Consider the following 26,708-nt stretch of genomic DNA (forward strand, 5'->3'; position numbering starts at 1 on the left):
TATCCAACAATTTGTAGCATTGCTAACCTGATGGGAATGATGTAACATACTGATAAACGTGTTATTGCGCAGCGCAAATCTATAAGACAACTCAAGCGGAGGTAATTCACTAAAAGAATGTTCAGCAGTAACATTGTAAACATGTCTAGAAATAGGATAATATATGTGCAACAATATATTCGCAATAATTATAAAAAGACTTAAGAAAAACAAAATTAATAACGTCACTGTGCAATGACTACGCAGTGATTTACAGTATGCATGTCGTTTCAGCATTTTTCGGGTTTTTCCTCTATTCAGATCTAAGGGATACATGTCGGAGACAAATTCAACCGCTTCACCTTGGAGAGGACTTAAACAATCGAATTGCCCGACGGATTAGATCTGAGTTTTAGTTTATAATGTTCGTGACTACTGGTTTCAACCAAAGGAAGTTTTGAGTCAATGGGTGAAGACACACGAGGTGTGGTATTCACATCTGATTGTAGTCCATGAAATTTCTTGATATGACTTGAATGTATCCAGCCTTTCCTGCCTTCGATCTTCACGGCTGTCCTTGTGGTGAGCAATACCAGCTGAGGCGACCTCCACCTAGGATCCAGCTGAGTCTTTCGATCAAAGTTCCTCACTAAAACGAGATCCCCCGGAATTACGTCATGGGGTTTCACTTCAGTGTTGTCAGGAAAAGCTGCAGCTACCTGTGAACGACAAGATTGTAGTGCAGACATCAAGGAAGCCAAATAATCTGTCAGCATATTACAGTCAATATCAGTTATTTTGCGTGGTATAGGCGTCCCCCACATATTTGGTGGTCTGCCAAAGATCACCTCATACGGGGATAGCCCTGTTCGAGAGTGTGCTACCATTCTCATGTAAAAGAGTGCAACTGGTAAGGCTACTACCCAGTCGACACCTTTCTCTCTGCATATTTTGGACAATCTGATTTTCAAAGTTTGATTATGTCGTTCCACGAGACCTGCTGCCTCGGGGTGTCGGACACAATGAAACTTCCACTGATATCCCAACAAAAGTGAAACGTGTTTCATTAGTTCGGATGAGAACGGCTGGCCGTTATCTGAGTGAACAACACGTGGTAAACCGTATCGTGGGAAGAATTCTCGAACTAACTGTTTGGCAGTAGTCGGGGCCGTGTAATCTGAAACCGGGTATGCCTCCGTCCAACGGGAAAGAGCACAAACAACTACGAGAACATATTTAAATCCTCGACATCGTTCCATCTGGATATAATCCATCTGGAGGACTTCAAAAGGGTGATCAGGAGGCTGAAATCCACCCTGCTCTACGGGAATGCTTTTACCTGGGTTAAACTGACAACAGATCATACAGGTACGAACTTTTTGTTTGGCTGCTGCTCGTAAATGCTTGTTGAACCAGATATGTTGAATGCTGTCTAGCATAGCTTTCTCTCCTAGATGCGCTGGACTATGGACAGTGTTAATAATGACTTGGACCATTGAATCAGGAAGGAACCACACAGACTTTTCCTTCATCAACCATCCTTGATCCGTTTGGATCCCTCCTAATTCAGTCCATTTCCTTATTTCTTCTGGTGTAGCGTGTGTCTGTATATCAATTACGTCAAGAGTAGGATCTTTAACCGTCATACAATGTGTTGGCGTCGGAACTATTGTCTTTGTCATGTCGGATGTTTGAGTTTGAGCAGTCTGTTTAGCTGTTCTGTCAGCTAGATCATTGCCTTGAGAAATGATATCAGTAACTTTCGTATGAGCTTTACATTTCATAATTGATATTGCAGTGGGTAGATGTATTGCATCTAATAAAGCATGAATGAGGGGTCCGTGCTGAATGTGGGCACCGTGAGAAGTTAAATAGCCTCTCTCTCGCCACAGCACGCCGAAGTCATGTACGACTCCGAATGCATAACGTGAATCAGTGTATATGTTGACTTTTTTATTTATGGCTTGAATACAGGCTTGTGTCAGAGCGACGAGCTCTGCTGCTTGAGCGGACAAGGTATTTATGCAATTTGTTTCGATGATTTCAGTGTCTGTTGTGACTGCATACGCGGCCACTAGTTCTCCTGTACCTTTTCTCATACATGAACCATCTACATACAACGTCAGGTCTGGGTCTGACAATGGGACATCTGTCAAGTCTTGTCTGGGTTTCGTCGTGATTGTAATAACGTCAATGCAGTCATGAGCTAGTGGGTCTGTTCCATTTACAGGTAAAAGTGTGGCAGGATTCAATGTGTTACAGCGTCTTATTTCTATATGTGGCTGAAACAAGGTTAACTCGTACCCTGTAAGTCGCGCTATAGTCAAGTGTTGTGTTTGCGTTCTATTCACAAGAACCTCTACTGCATGTGGTACTTGAACTGTCAATGGATGTCCTAACACTATGGCATCGCTTTGTCTGATTGCTAAAGCTGTCGCTGCCACTGATTTCAGACACGCAGGCAAAGCCTGAGCTACGGGATCTAATGTACTAGAAAAATAAGCACACGGTTTGTGTGATCCTGCTTGTTCCTGTGTGAGTACTGACAAAGCAGTACCTTCGCGTTCTGTACCAAAGAGTGTAAACTGTTTACTGTAACATGGCGTTGCTAAGACAGGTGCTTGACATAAAGCTTTCTTTAAGCTTTCAAAAGCTTGTGCATGTTCCTGAGTCCAAGGGAGAACAGTCGATGTGGCTGCCTCCTGTGTTGTCAACTGAATGAGTGGTTTTGCTAGAAATGCATACTGAGGGATCCACTGCCTACAATATGAAGTGAGGCCTATGAAAGCCCGTACCTCCTTTTGTGTCTTGGGTATTGGCATGTTAGCTATTAACTGAATGCGGTCGGGTGTAAGCTGCCTTCCCTCCTTGGACAGCGAGTGTCCAAGATAAACAACTCGCTGGACTCAGAATTGCAGCTTAGAAGGGGACACCTTGTGCCCCTTTTCGGCTAGGAATTGTAAAACTGTCAGTGATGCTTTCTCACATTCGGGTTCGCTTCTCGCGGTGATCAGTAGATCATCGACATATTGAAGCAAAGCAGTGTTAACTGGCATGTGGATACTGTCGAGTTCTCGTTTCAGTGCTTGGCTATAGATGCTGGGGCTTTCTGTAAATCCTTGAGGTGCGCGTGAGAATTTAAAGCTACGTCCATTTAAACTAAATCCGAACAAATATTGGCTTTCCGGATCTATTGGGACGCTGAAAAAGGCATTTCTGAGATCAATTACAGTAAAGAATGTTGCTTCGGAATCAATAGCTGTCAGTAATGATGAGATATCGGGGACCACAGGGAATTGTGGCACAATGCATTTGTTCAATTCGCGCACATCAATAACCAATCGATATACTGGCGGGGCCTTCGGATCTGTTCGTTTCGGAATTATCGGTGAATTACATACATTGGAGTCTGTTTCCACAACCACTCCTTGGGCAATGAGTTCGTCAATGATTTGTAGTAAAGCCACTACAGCATCTGGGGGTAACTTGTATTGTCGCATTCGTGGTAGTACCACTCCTGCCTTTAGTGTAACTCGATATGGTGTAATATTCATGCAACCAACATCAGTAGGGCCTTGTGCCCATAGATGTGTAGGTAAAGTCTGCAGTCGGGGATCCATGTCTCTAGACACATAATGACCTTTGAAATCACGTAAAAACAATCTTACTCCTTCCGGAGAACAACATATTATAGCTCCTAGAGCTTTCAGTGTTTTTATTCCTAACAAGTTTTCTGGACATGATTTAGTAAGCAATAAATCTGTAGTTCGGGTCAAAGGTCCTATCGTAAGTGGAAGAGGCTGTGATACTTCATTAACAATAGGTTTTCCTGAAAAACCAAGGGAAATATTCTGTGAGCCTGAGAGGGGTGCCCCTGGAACTTCACTACGTTTTATGGTTGTTCGACTTGCCCCTGTATCAAGTAAAAATTTTCTATCTTGACCTAATAATTCACTATGTACATAAGGTCCTTCTTGGTCTACAGGGACCTCGATAAGGGGTAAGTCAACTTCCCTCTCTAGGCTGGTTCATGCGTATCGTTGGTAATCAGGATAGTCATACTGTGCGGTCTGGTACAGCTGTCGTGTCGTGGTTTGTGTGGCAGCAGCAGGCAACGCTGGTGCGGCCGGCACAAACTGTATAGACTGTTGTGGAGCTGGCATGGACTGTGCATGCTGCGGTGCTCCTTGTTCATTCTGATCCTGTCTAAGTGGCCGTGGTCTTTCTTTTGTAATACCTGTGGCGATATTACGCTTCAGGACTGGACAATCGTGTACATAATGACCTGGTTGTTTACAATAGTTGCATGTCCCTTTTACAGGTCCTGCTGAATCACCGGAATGTGTCGTACCCTTTTTATGTCCTTCAGCTGGAACTGTCTGGGAGACTAGCATTTTCATTTTCGTGTCTTTCATGCGTCTTTGTTCATGTTCTTGTTCTTCTCTAATTCTATTGTAATGGTACTGTAACATTTGTAACATTTGTGATGGGGTATTACCTTGCCAGGTACTCTCGAATTTTAATACTCTATTCTTCACTTGGGGCAAGGAATTTTCCACTAATTTTGTCACAAACAGATGTGGGTATGACTCGCTACTTGCTTTTATACCACTATTTATACCAAAACATTTTTCGAATCGGGCATAGAAATCACTAGTGTCTTCATCTTGCTTTTGTTTACAGGCTGAGATTGCACCCCAGTCTTCCTTTTTCGTGGTTAATAAACGTGGCAGTACCTGTACTAGTAAACCTGGTAGTGCTTTAGTTTTGTCCCCAAGCCCCGAACCTGGACCTCGGGCCTTCTCTTCATTTTCTAATGCTGTCCAGTCTATCTTTTGGTCTCCCACCTCCCACTCTTTTTCCTTGAGTTTTTCATAAATGCCAGCAGGCATCAATACCTTTAATATGGTCATAATGTCGGGATAGGTATACTCTCCCATGAGTAACATGTCTTTAATTTCTCGGTGGAAACCCGCTGGGTCTTTGTCATGACTGGGTACCACTTTCTTCATTTCTAACAATTCTATTTTTGATATGGGCGTATATACATATACACGTTTAAACTGATTGTCCTCGCCTTTTATTGGGTGTACTTCTCGTAAGGGATTCTGTCTGTCCATGTAATACGTGGTTCTTTCCTTGATGGGCAATGAGACATGTTCTGGGCATACAAAAAGAATGTACTGCTTTCTTGATTCTAGTATTTCCTTAATTAACTTAGTACCTGAACCTTTCCATCTATTCGTGAGTAATTCAGTCAATATATCAGGTAAGGGACCAGGATCTGAATGTTGGCTTTTATATAGTATAAGAAGTTGTTGAATCATATAAATCCCAGCTAAACGCTGTTCATCTGGGGTGAGATTCAAAAATGTGTGTGCTACTGTATCATCATCATATTTTCCGGGACTGTCAACCCATTGAACGGCTGACCTGGCTAATTCTTGTTCATCCATAGAATCGAGAAAATGATAACCCCTTCGTTCTCGCAGTAATTTGTCAGCGGCTTGGAACGAATGCTCGGGGGACCTCATATTTATTATAGGTGTTTGGAAATTCCTGTTAGTATCTGGGCGTATCGGACGTATCGGGTCAGTAAGACATCTAGTACTATTACAAGATCTTCCTCTACCTACATAGGCTATGGTTTCTGACTGTCCTGTGGGCAGTCCTGATCCTTCTTCCTCACTTTGTTCGAACTGGTCTACCGCTAATCTTTCTTCGTGTAAGCGTTCTATTTCTTTACGGATCTTTCTGCACATGGCTATTATACAGTTTTGCTTATCATGTCTCCCTTCTGATATATTCTGGCTCCATCTGGTAAGAATCTGCATTGCTTCCGGGTCTACCCCAGGTCGGTCTTGATTTCTGATCACACAATTTATGAGAAAACGTAACAGTTCCCCCTGTATCTCCACTTTCTGGTATTCCATAGCTCTGTTAATACTTTCAGAATCTCGTCCTGTTTGGACAAAATGATATATATTATCTAGATGCATAGTCATTCCTGGTAACTTCCCTAAATACACCGCGGCTCGTCTGATACGTAATGATGCCAGGGTCATTTCGTCCTCTTTTCCGGGCACAGGGTCATATCTACAATCTATAAGAAGTTCCTTAAGCGTACGGGCATTTATGAGTTTGGGGGTACGTGAATGTGCTGACTCTTGAAAAGTAAGTTTATTTATTCTGGGTGGCGTAGAAAAAATGTTGGTAGCCCCTCCCGTAGCCCCGTCTGGGGTATCGGGCGTGAAAGGATTCGTTGAACGTGATACAGCAACTATAGGTGTGGACACAGCCATAGAAGTAGCTGTAGGAACAGATGAGGAAACAGATGTGCTTGCCGGAACTTGTGTCAGGATTTGGTGCTGTAGAGATACAGATACAGGATCTTGGCGTTGAACCTCCCCGGCCGACGGTCTATGTGGGGCGGGGTTAGCATACTCGGGAGCTGCGTCATCTAGATATGAGGAAAGAAAAACATCTTCTGCGGTTCTAGGATGCCCCTTAGGATGTACTTTTATTGGAAATAATGGGGGTGGCAAGTCTTTTGGTATCCCCGCAGTAGCCTTAGGCAATCCCTCGGCCAGAAGGGGATACATACCCTTCATAAGGGCATGTCTTTGTCTGTCTACTTGTTCTGATTTCACTCGTGTACCTTCTTCAATTAATAGATTTTCTCGGACTTCATTTGAATTCTCTTTACTCTTCTCTTCCTGTCTACGTGCTTTTTCTGTACGTCTATACGATTCTTTACGCCATAATTCAATGGCGTCTTTCTGTGATTGTCTAGCTTTCTTTTTCCATAATTCTTCCTCTACTTTCACGATGCACTCTGCATCCCAGGTCCCAGCTGCGGGCCACCTCTGACTTTCTGGTAATTCCTTAGTGTAGTCTACCCATAAATCAAGAAATAATATAGCATCTAAGCCATGTTTATGATACATGAAGTACCCTGGAGTGTCCCTAGGAGGAATGGGAACAGCTTCTTCGAGTACCCCTTTTCTAGTTGTGATCTGTCTTAATTTCGAAAAGAGCGGCATATTGAGAACTGATTTGATACTTGATTTTGAACAAACTTAATACATTAAACACAATAATGAACAGTCATTCACACCACAATATGCAGAACGTTATTAAAACATTTAACATTTAACATTTAACTGAGCAACAATGATGATGACGATCTAAGGAAAACTTAATCACTAAACATAATACTCGACTCGAACTGAATTATTCTGAATTTATATACTTGATATACTAGATATACTGCTAAACAGTACAGATACACTGCTGAAACAGTGCAGACCGGATTTGTGTACCCAAACCCGTCTGGACCGGCACAACTTATGTGCACGCCAGAACGCCTCCCCGGCAATGGTACTCACCGGGTAGCTCGGAACGGAAGGCCTCGGGAACTGAACTGAACTTGAACCGGACTGGACTCGACTCGAACACTTCGGAAACTGGACTCGACTTAGGACTTCGGAAACTGGTGGGCCTCTGTATACCTCGGATCTTGCTCTCTCAGCTAGGCTCTGGTCGGGATACTTCGCACTTCTCACCGCCTCGTCTGGGTGTTGATCGCAGCCTCAGTCGCCCCCGCTTGACCGGAGGGAGATACAGGAAATCCTGCTGGTACGCGTTGTTGTCCGTCCAGCTGTGGCAGGAGACCGGGCCTGCAACGCACCACCGGCGCGTGAGATGAGAAAGTGTCCCTATTCGGGCGCCATTCATGTGGTAAATAATTTAATTACCGGGACTTAATTTGATACAGAAACATAATAAAATAGCTCAGTAAATAAGAGGCAGAATCCGTGGTATTAGAGGTTCGGAATGGGCTTTATTCCAATGGTCGATTATAATCGGTTGCTCCAGGTTCCATCACCACGAAGGTTCAGGAAGTGAAGTACATACGTTATTGACAATCAATTACTTTTATACAATAGGCATTACAGTGAAGCAAATACAAGAGGCGTAACAATTGATAGTGGTGATAATATATTCGTGCGTAGCAAAAATAGGCGTAACTGGGAGTGATGAAAGAACGTCATCAGATGTGATGTCATAAGAGGGTGGTTACATGAAAGAATTTCGCAATGTCAGCAGAAATACTTGGCAGAAATGCGCGCGCAGCAGTATGACGTGTGATTGACGTGCGACTAGGGGGTGAAGGGGACTTGATATTTAGCTCTACATGTGGCGACAGAAGTCTGGAGGGTCAAGTCAACCTAATCCCAAATCATATCTAACATCCTATGTTTAAAGAACTAAGTTATCCAAAAGAGAGGTCTCTTAGAGTAGAATCTTATTCTATACTGACTATACTGACTGTTAGTGCGTGTACAAGCGTCTAAGTGTCTATACTAGATGCGAGGGCGGAAATCTTCCATAGTAACAGGGCTATGAATTACTTGCATGAAGACAGAGAAGCCGGGCCTTTGCTCGGTAGCTGGCAGAATGTTTACTTAAACTACTAGACAGGAATGCATTGGGCAGGGATCGGAGCAGATAATTTCGAAGGTGAAATACAGTTCTTGGCAGGCAGCAAGCTGATGTCAGGCATCGTGAGCCGCGCAGGGAATGAGACAAAGTTCATGGTCACAGATGCAGGCTCAGACTGGAGCTTCAGAGACAGAAAGCAAGAAAAGCTTGATGACAGAATCAGGGCCTACTTGCCTGGACTGTAAAAATGACATAAGTGAACCATATAAAGGCGGTGGCCTTTTGTACTTAGGAATGGAATATCCGGCCCATTCATGGCGGATCTGAAAGAGGACATGTTAACGGTGGACGCACATGTATTTGCGTCTTCATAACTGGAACTGGAGGGAACATACATGTACTTGTAACATGCACATAGAACCGTTGGGGTCCAAGATAGGGGACATAACTGATCAGAAAAATCCATATTTCCACAGATTGAAGGGAAATTATTTCCCCAACTTAAAACGCGCCATAGGGCGTGTTTGCACACGTCACCTCAGGCCCCGTCCCCTCCCTTCCCCACTGTGTTAACACGCCCTGTGGCCGTTTTTTAAGTTGGGAGATTAAGTCCCCTTGAATCCTGAGGATCCCTAGGGGCAAAATAGCCCATTAGGTACGCCCAGTAAGCGCCATTGCAGAGAGGTATAAAAAGGGACACGCCCTGCACCACCTCTCTGCAACGCAGAGCAGTGGCGCTTACTGGAAGCACCTGGTGGGCTAGTTGGCCCCCAGGGTCCCTCAGGATTGAAAGGGAATTATTTCCCCAACTTAAAACGCGCCACAGGGCATGTTTGCACACGTCACCTCAGGCCCCGTCCCCTCCCTTCACCACTGTGTAAACGCGCCCTGTGGCAGTTCTGAGTTGAGAGATTAAGTCCCCTTGAATCCTAAGGTCAAACTAGCCCATAGGTACCTCCAGTAAGCGCCATAGAGCTGCGTTGCATAGAGGTGTAAAAAGGGGCGTGGCCTCAGCACACCTGTCTGCAACGCAGCTCCCTGGCGCATACTGGAGATACCTGTTGGGCTAGTTGGCCCTCAGGGACCCTCAGTATTGAAGGGGAATTAATTACCCAACTTACAACTGGCCAGGGGGCGCGTTTGCAAGTGCTGCAAGGAGGGGGCGTGGCCTCCGGCGCGATGCCGGTCTTTTATTTATTTTATTTTTTTAAGGAGGACGGCTGTGTGGCCCCCCTTCTTTTTCTAATTTACTGGCCCTGGGGACCCCATCCCCCAGGGCCTGCACCCTAATTTGTTTTGTTGAAAAAAATAAATTTGGCCCTCCCAAGGCCTTAATCGGCCCCGGGGACCCCAACCCCCAGGTCATGGCCTTTTTTAAAAAAAAAATCTTTAGGAGGGGGCTGCGTTGCCCCCCTCCTCAGGCCACTTATGGCCCCGGGGACCCCCTCCCCCGGGGCCGGCCTTTGTTTTTTGTTATTTAAAAAAATATATATTTATAGAAACACCTAAGACATGCTGGACAAACCGTATGTACCTATCACCATGACGATTTGCGTGATATTCATTAAAAGGCGACTGTGCATAGAATGAATCCACATGGAATGTATTTACACCGCTAGTGAAGCTCTGACGTGTCGGATGCCCTACCGTGCCTAATCCCGGCGCCCCCGCCGGTGGGTACTCTCCAAGTAGACACCCTTGTTGTTTATTTATACAAACATGGGTAGCTATTGACGGGCACATTTAATATACAGGCACACCAAGCCATTCAAAGGGGATTCGACAAAAATTTGACCAAACTATGCAAGAAACCCCCCTCATGGTTAAAAAAAATACACATCCACCGCCGGATGTGTAATACTTTTTATTTTACTCTCTGGAAAGCAGACGAACCTCACTTGAGAGTCACAGCGTGCTCCGGGCTGAGCCCAATGCTGTGTTACACCCACCAGTGCCCGCCGGGTGCCTCAAACCTCTGTGTTGTATTCCACCAGCTAGTGCGTATGCTATGACACTCTAGCCCATGTGCACTGTAACACCACCCCGTGAATATGTCATGCCACACTTGCCTTCGCACGGGTTATATTGCCCCATCTAACGTGCCTTCCTCGATGCCTATGTTATAACGCACAGCGCTATGCCATACATATTACAATCTGGGATCCATATCTTTGTCACAGTGCATATGCAATGTTACACTCCCCAGCACATATTTTATATTACAACTTTAGAGACTAGTTAGGTTACACAACACTGTCCTGTGCATATTACACTCCAAGGCGCATATCGCATAGCACGCGCTAGTGCCTGTGCTATCTCGCGCTCTCCAATGAATCTGTCATTGCGCACAATGTATTGCATATTATATTTCACGCCCCGGTTCATCTTATATCACACTTTTTGGTGCATAGTTTATACCATATACTATATCTAGTTTTCATTTTCAATCGTGCTCTCAGGACTATGTTCTATGTAACACTGAGTCCACCTACCCTTTTCACGGGCATTACATTTTGCGATGGGGTTGGAGGGTCAGGGGGTGTTTCTGCCAAGTGAGCCCTGATTCACAGTCACAAACGTCTTCTTCTTCCTGAATAAAAGTGAGATTATGCTGCATACTTGTTCATATTTTAAGTAGTTCGCACAGACACACATTTTAAAAACAATAAAGTTCCTAATACCCACCTTCTCTGAACAGTTAGCTTGCTGCCCCATCCACCTCCTCCCTATCATCTGTTGTCTGAATCCATGGACTAGCCTCCTCCCTACTGCCATGCATGGTCTGATGTGCTGCCACTGCCCTCCATTTAGCATGATGTACCAGTCCACTCCTCCTGCCCTCCATTGCCCAATTCTATGGCCCATCATTGACCTCCTGCTTAGCCTCTGTGCTTAGCTTGCTGCCCCTATTCTCCTTCCCCCTGCCCTCCGATGTCTTTGTGCATGCCCCTGCTCCATCCTTTTTGCCCACCATGTTCCATGGTCCTGCCACTCCTATCTACTTTGAGTGTTCTGTTGAGCTGCCACTCCCCTCCCACCTGCCTAGCATTGTCAGATGACTGTAACCTGTCCCTGCCCCCTCCACCCTGCCTGTCCACATGCCATGCCCCTATCCCCTTTCTCCTGTCCTCCATGGTCCATTTTACTGCCACACCCTTCTGCCCTCCCTGGTCTGTTGTGCTGCAACTGCTCCTCCTGCCTGCCCCGCACGGTCTGTTGCGAGGCCCCTTCCCCTGAACTCTCTTGTCTGTGCCCAGGTCCTGACCCTCCCTTCTATCCTCCATGGTGATTTGTGTATGCCCCAGCACCCTCCTTCTTGCCCATCATAGCCATTGTGCTGCCACTAACCCTCCTGCTTGCCATGCATGGTCTTCTGTGCTGCCATGGCCCCTCCCATCTTCCCTGTGTGGTCAGCTAGCTGCCCCTTACCCCCTACCACCTTCCCTCCATGGTCTGTGTGTATGCCATCATAGTCTCATTGTTGCTCTCCATGGTGTGTCTTGTTTCTAGTGTCCATCCTGCCTGACCTCCATGGTCATCTTGCTGCTCCTGCCCTGCCCCCTTGCCTCCAGCCCTCTGTTTCCATGTGCAGACCCCTATTCCCTCCCTCCTGGTTTGTCTGTTCCATTGTAATGCCCCTGATCCGTCCCTCCTGCCCTTTATGGTCTGTTATGCTGCAGCTTTCTCTCCTGCCTACCATGATCCAATGTACCATACTTGCAAACATTTTGAACTTGGTAAGAGGGAGATTTTTAAAACAAAATGGGGTATTGATTTTCCCCTTTGAGTTACATTGAAAAAGAGGAGATTGTAGACAGGAGACCGAACAAATAAAGCCCATTTGAGCTTAAAAACATTGGACGTTTCATGGCTGAAACGGGTCTGTTGGCATGTATGGTTGTATTACCACTGCCTCTTCCTTCTGCCCACAATGGTCTATTATATTGCCACAGCCTCTCTTGCCAGTCCTGTATTGTTGGTTTGTTGCCCCTGCCCCCCTTTCCACTGCCCTCCATAGTCTGTTGTGCTGCCACTGCCCTTCCTGCCTGCCCAGTGTGGTAAAATTGTTGCCTCTGCACTCGCCTACCTGCCTTCAATTTTCAGAGTCCGTGCCCCTGGCCTCTGCCTCTCAACAGTATCCCAATGAACAACTAGATTGCTAACATTCTATATTTATTACAAAAGTGTGGAACGCCTGACGTCATCTTGATGTAATCAAAACTGTAATAACTAGAGTATTTCCTTTAGAAATTACATATATGAGAGGGTCTTATTTGCATCAGTATGGTTAGTGCTCTAAAAAACTAAAATGAGGACATATTTTCTGAGTTTTCAAATAGCGACAAAGAACTTTTAAATTATTTGTAATCTTTATGTTTTTTTATCCAGTTGACCACTTGATTAAATGTTGCACCTAGGGGAGAGGATGTGGTGTTACTTCCAGAGCTGCAGACTTTGCAACTGGGGAACCAGGTTGGAGTTTCTGCTTCAGCTCAACATTCTGTGATTCTGGTCAAATCACTTAATCTCCCCATGTCTACAACCAAAATGAATTTGATCTTGTGTGATGTAACCAATGCTCATGTAAAGCACTCTAATACCTGACAAGTCTGCACTATATAAAACTGCAAATACACAAAAAAAATAAGTGTTTTGCACACTTCTGTCATTGGGCTACATGCGGGCTACATCTGGGTGATATTTGCGCTGCATTTGGGCTCTTTTGTCTCTGGTGGCCATCTTGGGAGATTTATTTGTTATGAAGTTTCCTAATTTCCACATTTACTGCAGTCTCCTCAGTAGGAAATGCTTTGTTTTTTACTTTGATTCCATCAAGAAGGTATTCAGATATGTCACACATTTGCCATAAATTCTGAATGTTAGCACTCTATTTGCTCATTAGATCACTGTACTAAAGCTACTGCTCACCACGGAAGTCTGAGATCACTGTAGTAAAGCTACTGCTCACCACGGAAGTCTGCTGCTGGTATTAAAAGTGCATGTTTCAGTCTGCATATCAGAATTTTTTAATGAAATAGAAGAGGATTTGAGAAGTCACTCAAAATGTGCCTTAATTTTTCTTTCTTCAGCACTAATCATAATTTCTATGGCAAAATGAACCCCCTCGTGTTCCTTTTTAAATTAAATGTTTTAAGTGTTACCAGTTTATTCCAATCAAGATGGCTTCAGGTGTGCCATACTTTTGTCATAAGTAAGACAGTAAGCGCTCTAGTTGTTCTTAAGAACACTCTGGGACATTCTGTCATTGGGCTATACTTGGGCTACATCTGGGTGATATTTGGGCTACATTTGGGCTCTTTTGTCTCTGGTGGCCATCTTGGGAGATGTATTTGTTATGAAGTTTCCTAATTTCCTCATTTACTGCAGTCTCCTCAGTGGGAATACTCTCAGTTTTTAATTTTGGTTCCATCAAGAAGGCATTCAGATGTGTCACACATTTGCCATAAATTCTGAATGTTAGCACTCTAGTTGCTCATTAGATCACTGTAGTAAAACTACTGCTCACCAGGGAAGTCTGCTGCTGGGATTCAAAGTGCATGTTTCAGTCTGCATGTCAGAATTTGTTTATGAAATAGAAGAGGATTTGAGAAGTCAAAATGTACCCTAATTTTTCTTTCTGCAGAACTAATCATAATTTCTATGGCAAAATGAACCCCCTCATTTTGTTCCTTTGTAAATTAAATGTTTTAAGTGTTACCACTTTATTCCAATCAAGATGGCTTCAGGTGTGCCATACTTTTGTCATAAGTAAGACTGTTAGCACTCTAGTTGTTCTTTAGAACACTCTGGGAAGCTGCAGTAGAACACAAAGGAATCAACTGACAGTCTCTGCCCTTGTTGGATGTACATGTTTTACTGAGAATGTCAGACTTCATTCTCACATGACTGAGAAAGATAATGTGAATTTACAGAAAATATGCTCTCAGTTTAGCTTATAGATCACCTTCCAAACCTCTGTGGGAAAAGCATGAGAAAATAGTTTTCTCTCAAACATGATTCATGATATCACAGCAGAAGGCTTTTTCACATGGTAAAATCCCCTTAGAACACACCACGATTCCTAAAATGAGTATGGTACCATCAACAAATGATTTATATTGTAACTAAAGTCTTAAAACCTTCTATTAACTGCAATGCTTTTTAATGAGGTGCTATCATGTATATTGGTCCCAAGATGGCTGCCAACACTTCTTGGATGAAGTGCTGACAGCCAATCAGATCTCACGATGAGATGTGTGGTTAGGCTCCGCCCAGATATATATGTGATTTTACTTTTGATTTTCTCAGGAACTACTGAACGGATTTACACCATTTAAGCAAAAGGCACGAGTCTGAACTGAGGACTACCTCTTTGCCAAATTTGGTGTAATTCCGTTCAGCACTTCGGGCTGTAGCTGCGTCAACAGGTCCTATGGGAAAATGCATGGGGAAAACGCATTTTGGGACCCCCCTTTTTTCTCGGCCCCCGCTTGACGAATCACCGTGAAATTTTCAGGATAGGAGCGGACAGGAGCTGGCCAAAGGTTTGGAAACTTTCGCGAAGATTCATCTATCGACGCCAACGTTATTCCAAATAGAATGTTGCGCATTTCCTATGGATAATAGGTCCTAACTATAACTACCTACTGGCGACTGCCAGTAGGTAATATATATATATATATATATATATTTATTAATATATTCTATTAAATAATGTGGGGCTCAAGGAGGATCCCTGAGGGACTCCGCAGCTGATCGCTAGGGCTCTAGAGGTTGATTCCCCTGAGAAGACCTGGAAGGTTCTAGTCTCTAAGTAGGATTGGATACATTTAAGTGCCTCACCTGAGACACCTCTTCTCCTGGGTCTCTCCAATAGGATATTGAAACTCACAGTATTGAAGGCTGAACTCAGATCTAGGAGGATGATGGCCACTGCTCCCCCTTGATCGAGGATCAATTTAGATTCCTCCACTACGGCGAGCAGGGCAGTTTCAGTGCCGTGTAGAGGCCGGAAGCCTGTTTGTGTGGGATGTAAAAGGTCGTGGGTTTCCAGAAATTCTGAGATGGTTGAGTTCACATGCTTTTATAGGGCCTTGATGATCACTGGGAGGAGGGATATTGGGCGGTAATTACCCAGGTCGTCCGGGTTGGTTTTTTTTGTAGAGCCCTCACCATGGCATGCTTACAGGGTGCCGGGACTGAACCGATAGCCATAGACTGATTCATTATTTCGAGCATGTGGGGAAATATCACTTTTCCTGCTTTGCATAGTATGTGGGGGCGGAGCTGGATCTAGAGGGAAGCCTGATTTTATTTGCAGGAGAATAACCTGGCTAGATTCAAAGGGGGAAGTATATTGAGCGCATGGTCTGGGCTGGGCGGGAGCTTATCCGTTACAAGGAGGTCACTAGGGCGGGGTGGACTAGGGAAGACGGATTAAATGTTTTTAGTTTTTCCTGGAAAGAAGTCCGCTAGTTCATCACATCGCTCAGGGGAGACCACAAGAGAGGCTTCTGGTCTTGGGAATTCTAAAAGTTCCTTCGCGACGCGGAAAATCTCTCTGGGGGTGTTAGCTGCTAAATTAATTCTCTCTTCATAGTATACTGCCTGGGCGATTTTTATTTCACTTTGATAGTGTTTTATGGCTTCTCTGTATTTCTGTTTGCTAATGACGTTACAGTCTTTCCTCCACTTTCTCTCCAATCTTTTACAATCCTGTTTGAATGATCGAAGTTTTAGGGGAGTACCAGTGTGAGAGTTTCACTCTCACTTTATGGCGGGGTTTGATTGGGACGACCATGTCCAATGATGTCTTGATCCAGGTGGTGAAGTTATCTGCGGCTGAGGTGGTACATTGTGTATCAGGGGGAAAGGGTGGGAAGTTAACGTAAATGGGAATCAGGAAATGATCGGTCCATGGCAGAGGGGTGGGATCACCTACCGATAATTTGTTATTATTATTAAATACTGGATGGAGCGTGTGGCACAGTTTATGGGCGGGCCTGTGGCTTTTTGCCGAAGTTGAGTTGCAATAGGTCCTTAGTCAATTCTGATGCGTCAGCCTTATTAAAAAGTTATTGAAATGGAGGTTAAAATCCCCCAAGATAGCATTGAGCTTAGGAGGTATGGTATCAGCTACTAAGGCCGTGATTTTGGGAGGACAAGGGTCACAGGGAGAACCAGGTTTAGCTGATTTGAGCAATTCTGCAACCCTCTCAATTGAGGGTGGAGAGAAGTAACGAAGGGTACTATTTAACAGTTGGCAAGGAGGGACCTGATGGTCCGATGAAATAGACAGCAGTGAGGAGGAAAAATTAGTAAAAACACTTTCAACTTTCACCCGGAGTACTTCCACCACTGAGTCATAGAAGGATTGGCTATAATCAGTACAGTTGTTGATGGTACGGGTGGTTATTTCTGTACTGTCGTAAAGAGCTCTTTAGCGGAATTGGAAGCTTCTTCCACCTTAGTGGTAAAGAAGGCTGACTTTTCCTGAATTATCAGGCTTTCAAACTTGGCTACACATTTTTTTTTATCAATGAGTTTCTCCTCCTCTGAATAATTAGTTCTCCATTTTTTTCCTGTCTAACACAATGCTGGTCTAAGTTTAACTGAGAACCAGGGGGCAAATGTTTTCTCTCTCTTTATTTGTGTCATTTCCCTGTGATCTGACCACAGAAGTGGCAAAATGGTGACAATTCCCAGAGAAGGACAATTGGAAAAAATTCCATCTAGAGTGTGATCCCGCTTGATGCGTGGGCCCTGCCACCCTCTGGGTTAGGCCCAGAGCCTGAGGAATCTGCAGCTAGCATTATCCAAAGGAAATAACTTTTGTTTCTCATTGTTCGTAAGTCATAGCACTCATACCTGTGCTTCATGCAAACAGCACTCTATGAGTGTCATAAATAACTATGCACTAACTTCTGGGAGAGGTACACCATCTCTAAAGGCAGGCCCTACATACCTCACTTAATTCCTATGATCAGATTGTGATCCTGTATTGGTCTGTAGCCATGCCAGGACTTTATTCCACAAGGCATCTTGAGGTCCCCATGCACCGCTGGTGATGGCATAGCGACTACCGTGGCAGATCCTTTTCTTGCACATTGGATTGTGTGTAGGAGGCATGTGGGCTTTTTATGAACAGGAGTGCCTACAGTTGGTGCATTTTGGTCGTTCTTTAGTGGCCTATCACCAACAAACCTCAAACCTCCTTTTTGTGTGGCAGTGGACACTGCTTTTTTTAAACTGGTCATCAGTGACGGACACTGAACACTCAGTTGTTCCACTATCTGTGGCTGATTCCTAATAGCAGCCAGAGGAATTTTTGTACGTTTCTGCATCGGCTGATTAACTACCAACATTGCTCAGTGGGTTGTAGATGGTTAGAGGGGCCAAGATATTTTCTTTATTAACTAAATTATCCATACCTTTTTATTTTGCTGCACCTGCTGTTCTTCATTTCGCACTGCACTCCACCCCTCTTTTTTGCTTTTGTTTCTATTTCTTTACCACAATCAACTTCCTCCTTCACACTGAGCTAACATGAAACTGCATGGAATTTGCTTTGGAGGAGGGTGTTTAATCACCCAGTGAGGTTGACCCTATCCCATTTTACTGGTGTACACTTCCTGCAACCTCAGGAGAAAATTGTATGGTCTCTTGTTGCTTCCCAGCATAGGCCTTGGCCTGGAGCTCCTGAGAAACGGCAGCATTTGGTATTTCTAACAAATCTTTTTTGCTACTAGCTTGACTGTTTTCATAATTATCTAGTACATGGTTTTTGGGCTACCTGAATCAGCCCACTAGGCATGAAAGTGGTCATTGCTTTCTTTAGTATATCCAGCTTCAAATTGGTTTGAGATTGATGTTTGCCTCTTCAAACAAACAAATGGTCTTGCTGGAATCTTTCCTTCTACTATACCACATAAGTTCCACTCATATTGGACAAAGCAGAAGAATTCCAGAGAGAAAAAGCTGAAATGTGTTGCAGGAAATTTGTCTTTTCTGCAGGGTCACCCCGGATTCTTTGCTGTCTGCTGAACCCTACATTTTTGGCTAGTTTTAGAACTCTGTGTACTTTACCACGGCTAACCTGTGATAAATGTGGTGAAAAGAGCATACCCCTAATTGGCATATTTAACTTACCTATAAGTCTCTAGTTTCTGGTACAAAGTGTACCCAGGACCTGTGAGTTAAATGTCACTAGTGGACTGCCTTACTTATTGGTCGACCCACTACAATGACAGCGTAAACATGACTGCAGGCCTACCATTTGTAGTCTGGCTGCGACAGTTTTAAACTGCAAATTTAACCTGTCAAAATATTCCTTTTTGACATGGCAAAACCCTTCTTTTAAATAATTATAAGTTACACCTAGGTAGGCCTTATTACCCAATACAGCAGGGTGCATGGTATTTAAAAGTAGGCGACGTAGGAATTTACTGTTACAAAAACAACAGGAGGGAACCCCTACCGTGCTTAGCCTATCTCTCTATACCAGCCCAATGTTATGATCCCATGGAATTAAAAGTACTCTCACACACAGAAATTCCAAGAGGCATGCTTCATTATAGAGTCCTCGTCTGGACCAGTCAACCTTGGTAGCCAAGGGAACTCTTTGGTTATTGGATGGGATCCTAGATTTAAAATAGTCTAGGGTTTCCAGAGGGTTAATTTCATTTTCAAAGGTCACCCTGGCAGACATAAAAACAGGTGGAGATGCACTAAGCAAATAAGTACCCTCTGTCACCCCGGGCCATCATACTAATTCCTCACTGGGCTAGTTGGCTTTCATCAGGACCTCACAAGGATACCTGTTAGTATCCTATTTGTCTGATTTCAATTTAGAAACTTCCATTCACCATACTTGTACATGCCATATATTTGGTCCCTATGTGTGCATTTCTTTAGTAGCATCCTGTTTAGTGCTCCATGAGGGTAAGGAGGCAGGTGGACATTGTAGTCAAACTTTCATCAACTTTCATCCTTCCTCAAGATGTGAGAGAAGAAGGCACCAAATAGGTTTACGGCCGGGCAGAGACCTTTGATAAAAATTTGACTACAAGATGCACCTGTCTCCCTACTCTCATAGAGCTCTAAACAGGATGCCTCAAACTCGATTTTAGTGTTACGATTACAATAGTACACTCCCTACACACATGCATAGCTCTTTGAGCCCAAGATAAGTGTGGCCGAAGACTTCTATCTTGAAAATGCCTAAAGTGGGTAGGGCTGGACCTGTGAACTTTTACCCCATTGGTTAGTATATGCCTCAGAGTCATGCACAACCAAGGAGCTTGTGTCAGGCGTAAATGTGGCATCTCCAGGCACCCACTTCAGAGCACTCCAGGACCCGAGAAAGAGCAGAAGAAGACTGGAACTGCTGTCTGTCACCTGAAAGGAGCTGTAAAGGTCTAGAACTGATCTTTCTTTTACCCAGGGCAAGGAAGTGGATTCCAAGGGTCATTATGATGACCTTCTGTAAAATCTACAGGGACATAAACTACAAGAAGCCTTTTCCTGCAACTACCCAGCTGACCATTGGCAACAGGAACTTGACTGGACTGTGCTGCTTGGCCTCTGCCTTACACCCTGCGAGTCTCTAAGTGCCTCACCTGAGGTCCTGGGGGCTTTTAGAAGTGTACTCCTGTGATTGATTGGGATTTAAAGGACTAAAGTCAAAAGATAAAATATTTGACCAATAAAAACTGGCTGGTGTAGCTGACCCGTGCACCATCGCAGCCAGCCTCATATGGCGCCTAGGTTCCGGTCTACCACGACCAGTGACTATCATTGGCACATTGTGCTGTTTGGGGCTATTTCTATGTAAAACCTTTTTTAAATTCATATCTCCAGGTCCTCTTATTGGATTTTTGTCAGTGTGGTATAATTTTGTTTATTACATTTCATTCTCTAATTTGGGTTGGGATTTTTGTTGTTACATTTTTACTTTATACTGTTTTGGCAAAGCATAAATACATTACACATTACAGTTAAGCCTGTCTGCTCTGTGTCATAGCTATCAGGGGGTTGAGCTCAGGTTTATTTAGTTATAATGAGGGTTCACCCTGACAACGGCTGTGATTATTCCTTGAGGTTGGCAGCTGCCCACCCCAAATAATGATGCAATTTCTTACAGGTCACAATTCTGAAACGTCACTATATTGAAAATTCCAGACAATACAAGGGCACTAAAAATAAAGCAGTAATAAAGGCACCACACAAAGCCTTTTTGGCCTTGACTGCACAGTTTGAAGTTAGTTCACCAATGGTTATGAACTCCAAACGAGGAAAATGTGGGTCAGGTAAGACCAAATAAAACAAATGAAGTCCGATCAACACTGAAACAGAATTTACATGGCTGTCTCACTTTCAGCTTCAGAGCACTGAGGCAAGAACTTTGTTTACGTTTACCATGCCAGAAACCGGTCCTAGGAAGCTTGTTTCCGGTCCAGGAAAGACATGGCTTGGCAGTTCGGGCTGGACTGTTCCCATGAGGCACAGGGTCAGACTGATTTGCATATGGCCATGTCTGAACTAGGGTGGCAGAGTGGGCTAAAGAACGGTGATGGATCAAACCCAGATCTGTTGACTGGGTGTGAGTGTTTGATTGGTTCTGATGCTCCGTCCATCACCACCCCCTTTTGTACCACACCACAAGGGACAGCAGGTTAAAAAAGAAAACCTCCATTTCGTCATCATGGAGGAGTTTCCCCAACATCCTACATGAGTCATGTTTCCTGGCTAACTCAAAGGACCTGCAGAGCTGGAGGGAAGGGGAGAGATTGGCAAGTGATAGCTAACAGCTGACACCAACTAGCCGAGATGAATGTCTGATGTCAAGTATCCAGCAACAGATTGGGGAGAAACATTAGGGCTATTTCTACCTTGTGCTAAAAACCCTTCAACAGCACTTCACCACAGTCACCAGCCCAGCAACAGCAAGAAGCTCACACCTACAGCTTTCTATCAGGGTGAGGCTGCAGAAAGCTGCACCTGCATACACATTGAGCTGGTAGACAGACATGGACACCTGACCCATGTCAACCGTTCAGCTCCTCGATACAATTAGCTCCATCTCATTATCCTCGTTTTTAATTTGTTTAACTTGGTAGCTTCCCAGTTTCATTAGGTTTATAGTGTGTATTGGGTGGTTGTGGCCTGGGAGGGAGAACGAGTATGTATCTAGATTTGTAGTTTTGATGGCTTGGTAGTGATGTTAAATGATTTGTATGTGAAGCATTGCTTGGAGAGAGAACAAGAGAATACCACTGAGAGTAGGGGAGAGTTATTCTTACTTGTGTGAGCCAGTGATGGGGGAGAGCAGCTGCATGGAGGACAGCTTTCAGGGGCTACGAGGGTGGAGACTTTGATATTTGCATGGTACCACGCTTTCTGGACTTTCTTCTACATGTACTCCATGAATTCAAGGCAGAAATAGATGTAGAAGCCTAGTCCCTTGATCTGGTAGAGAGTATCCTTACACATTTCCCATTGCTAAGGCCAGGTGTTTCTGGCTTCAAGTAATATTTCAGTGGGGGTCCACATAAGTCAAAAGCTTAAGAACTGCTGCACAAGAAGATAATTGTATTTGATAACAGAATCGGTCAATGAAATATAATGCAACTCACAAGGAGGTAGAAAGGCAAACCTATGAACACAGAGAGAAAATATAGGTATAAAAGGGAGATAGTAAGAGACAAAGGATTGAAGAGAAAAACAGACTATGACTGGAAGGGAGACATTTCCGAGATAAATTTTAGGAACTTGAATCCTCACCTGAGACTGATCAGCCTCATCCACGCTCTGAGAGGCTGAGCTGTTCAAATCCGGTGTTGTAGTTTCCCCTTGTCCTGCTCCTCTTCCTCTGTCGCCAGAGCCCATTGGGCTGTACCTGCTGCCTTTTTCACCTGCTGCCCCGGGATCCAAGATGGGCTCTGCAACATAGGAGAGAGGACAAAAGACACATCCCTATAGGAACATTTGTAAAAGAAAAATCGATTTTCATAAATAAGACAAAGAAATGTTCTTAACTACAACAATGATTTTACTTCATGAACATCCTCCACATATATGATACATTTTTGGCACTGGAATTGTAGAGTGGTTCAAGTAAAACTGTAGGTTTGGATGCATTTGGAGGGGCACCGGGGTGGTTGAATGGAAGGCAAAAGCAGTTGTTAATGGGATGTTCAGACAGCCAGCTTCTGAGAAGGTGATCAGGTGTAAGCTTTATATTTGCATGAGGTATTCAGAGGGATCAACGACTGGAATGTAGTTTTTGCTTAGGACTAATCATTGCAACAGCTGAATTTGTTCTGGAGGAGCATTTTTATGAGCAGAACAGGCGTCTCTGCTAGGTGTATCGCAGACAAACTACCAACATGACTGTAAAGTTTCATACTGTTTGGAACATAGTTAGATTCATGTAGGCATAGGAAAGTAAAAGATATTTGCCTGGCTGTCATTGCTTCACACTCAGTGGGTGCCCCAGGCTTCCAGGGTAAGAGTTACACATTTTGTAACTGAAATGAAGATGCAGCACAGCCTCTGGTCCCTTTACACACCCAGCAGCTGTCAAACCAAAGTGCATTTCAAGTTAAACCCAAGAGATAGGGCAGAGAATATAATGGGCAGTCCATCTGAAGGAGAGAGGATATTGCTAGGACTTGAGTCACTATGGTGAGGAAGATGGTCAAACAGGTTGTGGCTATTAATGGCAGGCAGGCTTATTAACCACAAGAGTCTAGTCAAAAGAATTATATAAGAGCTTAATCAAATGAAGCATCAGATTATGAGCGGACATTCATAGCGCAATGAACACAGAATGCAGGTGGAGCAACTCATGGCTTCAATCAGTTAACTGCCACAGGGACATCAAGCTGAAAAGTGTCAGATGTTGTCCTAATGAGGCACCTTACCAGCAATCATGTAGCACTGTGAAATGTAGGAAACCACCCAATGAGAAATACAGTGGAGGTCAGCATGTCAGAGGATTGAGATCACTTAGCCCTGCCTACATGAAATTTAAGGTAAAAACTAATGCCATTGCTCAAAGCATGTTGGGACCATGTAGGTGCAACGGTCGCCTATGAAGGGCTTTGTCCTTCAGTAAAAATTGTGTAACGCTCAGCTCAGCAAACAATCTCAAGCTTGTTGAATTTAGACATACAATTCACCAAGTCACCATCTAAAGAATACTGGTTCAAAAGTTTATAAGACTAAACTGGAAGGGTCATATAAAGATCTCGTAAAGAATATGGTTTCAAAATTGGAAGGTACCAATTTAACAAACTCCGGAAAAAATTCTTCCTGAAAACCAATTTTCAAAAGAAAAACATTGCAAATTAGAGTTTCAGCTAAGCCCAATAGTGGTCTGGTCAGATCGGCAAGATTCCTGGTGAATCTCTAACCTAACCAGGTTGAAAAAAGACAAGGGCATTTAATAATGCAAAGGACAGCAGGTGCATGTTTTTCATTGAGGCCCAGTGATCTCTTGCATTAGGATGTCAGTAGACTTAGACCTGGGGCCTGCAGGCCAGACATATTGTTTACCTGAAAGGCCTAAATGGCTATAGTAGGTTAAACATTCTGGTAATCCACACCTACACTTTGATATCACAAGCAGTGGTTTAAGTCCAGAGTTTATGGCAAGAGTAGTTCTATTCCATCCAAAAGATTTACGATCTCATTATTAGTGAACTAGGAATTTGCATGGCCACTCCAGGAATTACCAGTTAACGAAGTGCCATTACAAATTGGGCCTTGAGGCTCCATTAACAAATGAGGAATTACTGGAGGGGGCAGAGCTGTAATTGCCGGTGCGATTCCCCCAGTAATTCATCATTTTGTCTGGCCTTTCACCCAGATGTTCCAAGCAGGTGAAATCTTTAGGCTATAGTTAACAGATCTGTTGTGTTCTTCCAGGTATTGCAATTCCAATGTGGACGGTGACTGCTGTTGTTTACTTCATCCAAAGTTAGTGGCAGTGATAATGAGCACCTAAGTTTGGCCTCAACTGCCAGAAGAATCCAGTCAGACCCAAACAAAACTGGTTTAGCAAGGGGGGTGAAACCTTGATCAGGGGACAACTTAGGCAGCTTCCACATTTTGACAAATACCTTCTCTAAAATTTGGAAGGGGTTGGGGGGGGGGGGGGGGCACTACAAAAAGGACCAAGCCAGATGATTTCAGGGTTAATGCATCCCTCGGGGTAGAAGATCTATGGCAACAAAGAAGAAGCACACACTTGTGGTTAAACAGAGACAAACTCACCTAATTCAAGTTTTCACCATCTGTCTAAGTACTCGTAGTCCCCACTACATCAGCTGCTGAGATCCACTGGCTTGCACCCAATTCCAAAGATCAGGAGGCAGTGCTAATGCAAGTAGATTCCCGTCCTGCTTGTGACCAGGAAAACGTGGGGAGGGCCTATATCCTTTGGGCAGATCACCTGAACTTTCGACGTGTTAATGTTGATGAAATTATCTGCTGGGGACCAGAGGTCATAAACCTGAAAATGGCCCATGGTGACAAGGGGCACTGAAGAAACAGAAGCATATCTTACAGAAGCTGGCCTGAGACAAGCTCATTAAAGCTAGTGAGCTGAGGGACAGCACGCTATTCTGGAGGGTCATAATTGGGCCTTGATTTTCGGAGTTCATAGGGCCAATTTTATTTCATCATATTACTGCGTCTTTTACATTGCAAAGTACTTCTTTTTATGCAGCACAAAAGGCATCTATACTCTCACCAAAAGACTGAGTGGAGGTGGAGTGGACAAGAAGGAAAAGAAAGAAGCTCTACAAGATTGGGACTATTGCTCACCCCTGACAGGGTCTACGTGTCCTGGGTAACGGTGAGCCCTGCTGGCAACAGGAGGGTAATTAAGCTACTAAACAGGTACAGTGTTAACTCAGTTCGACCTTCTACTTGTTCTCGCTAGAGGAGGAAAAACTACTGTTGTACTTTGAGAACTTGCACAGGGTCCTCTACTGGGCAAACCTGCAGTCTGGCAGTCTACTATTGCTAAAGCTTCAAAAACCTTGCATGCTTCCTTGTACCAGGATGGAGTTAGGCCTTTGAGGAGGCTTAAAGGAGTTCCGGGCTAGAAACCTCGCTCATGCAGCTGTGATTTGCACTTGATATGGTGTTCATCATTGCACTCAGAAAAGAATCATTTGTCATGAATGTGGGCGTCCAGTGCTTTTGCCTGGGTTTCAGGGGAAGGAAGCCTAAAGCGAAGCCTTGCCTTTCACATCCATACCCAAATTTAGACACTGAACCAGTGTCCATGGATAGAAGGTATGAGTAGCATGGCAGTCAATTTGCAAGGGTAATCCATATCTTACTAGGGACCTATAAAGAAGTACCATAATTAGTCTCCTTCATCCCCATCAAAACCATCATATTGCTCCAGAATTCGAATCAAGACTTTGTGCTTAGAATTCTCCTACACATCTTCAAACTCCTTGTCTTGGCTAATTCTTAAACCACTATCTGAAGTTGTGACATGCAAGGCTATGCAGAGATATGCCAGGTGAGAGGCATTAAGGACCCCAGAAATAAGCCATTAATAGTAGCGCTACAGGCTGGGGCTCGAGCACTGGAATAGGTTTAATCAGGGATGAGCTGGGGTTGGAAATGGAAACATTTATTTTAATCCCAAAACAATGATATTTATCAACTGCCCTCAGAAGACAGCAGACTATTAGGAGGTGAACCTGAAATTGCCACACAAGGAACCTATGGACCAACATGGTTGGTCTATAAGCACAGCTGGAGCACCACATCTCAGTTCAATCAAACATGGAGAAGGTAAAGAATATCATGGTGGAACATGTGTTTAAGTTTCATTACAATGTGTTAATTTTTAACAATAAATTACAGGTTTCTTATAGAGTACAACAGCTGATGCATGTTTTCACTGTAGTGCTCGAGTCTAAAGCCCAAAAGAGCAGTGACACCTATAATGGGTTTCCTTTCCTTGTGGTCGCTACACGGTTTCTCTTGTAAAGAGTTATTCTCCTCTGCCATTACACTGGTAGAGAGAAATCCTTAATGTGAGACAGAGAATAAGTGCCACAAGGAAAGGAAGCTCATTATAGCTATCAAGAATCTCAGAGTACTTAGACATGGCCTTTGACTAAGCGTTAGCGCACGAAAGAGGAGTCAGCTGTTGTTTCTTTCTTAAAGAAAGTATAAATAACATTTTATTTTTATAATTCTTTTTATTGATGACATCTCAAATACATTCCAAATGCAATTCCAACAATATTTAT

At 43.9% G+C, this 26,708-nt stretch overlaps 1 protein-coding gene across 7 annotated transcripts in view; it reads right to left on the reverse strand.

Moving 5' to 3' along the window:
* The window catches only part of BLTP3A (bridge-like lipid transfer protein family member 3A), a 1,033,704-nt gene that overhangs the window by 194,347 nt on the left and 812,649 nt on the right, over nucleotides 1–26,708 (reverse strand). For all 7 annotated transcript variants that reach the window (XM_085645841.1, XM_085645832.1, XM_085645827.1 and 4 more), the window contains one exon: nucleotides 22,207–22,364. In XM_085645841.1, the coding sequence (XP_085501967.1) occupies nucleotides 22,207–22,364 (158 nt within the window). The remainder of the gene's footprint in view (nucleotides 1–22,206; nucleotides 22,365–26,708) is intronic.

The sequence above is a fragment of the Triturus cristatus genome, chromosome 1_1 (genome assembly GCF_964204655.1).
Source record: "Triturus cristatus chromosome 1_1, aTriCri1.1, whole genome shotgun sequence".
In the NCBI taxonomy this organism is placed as follows: Eukaryota; Metazoa; Chordata; class Amphibia; order Caudata; family Salamandridae; genus Triturus; species Triturus cristatus.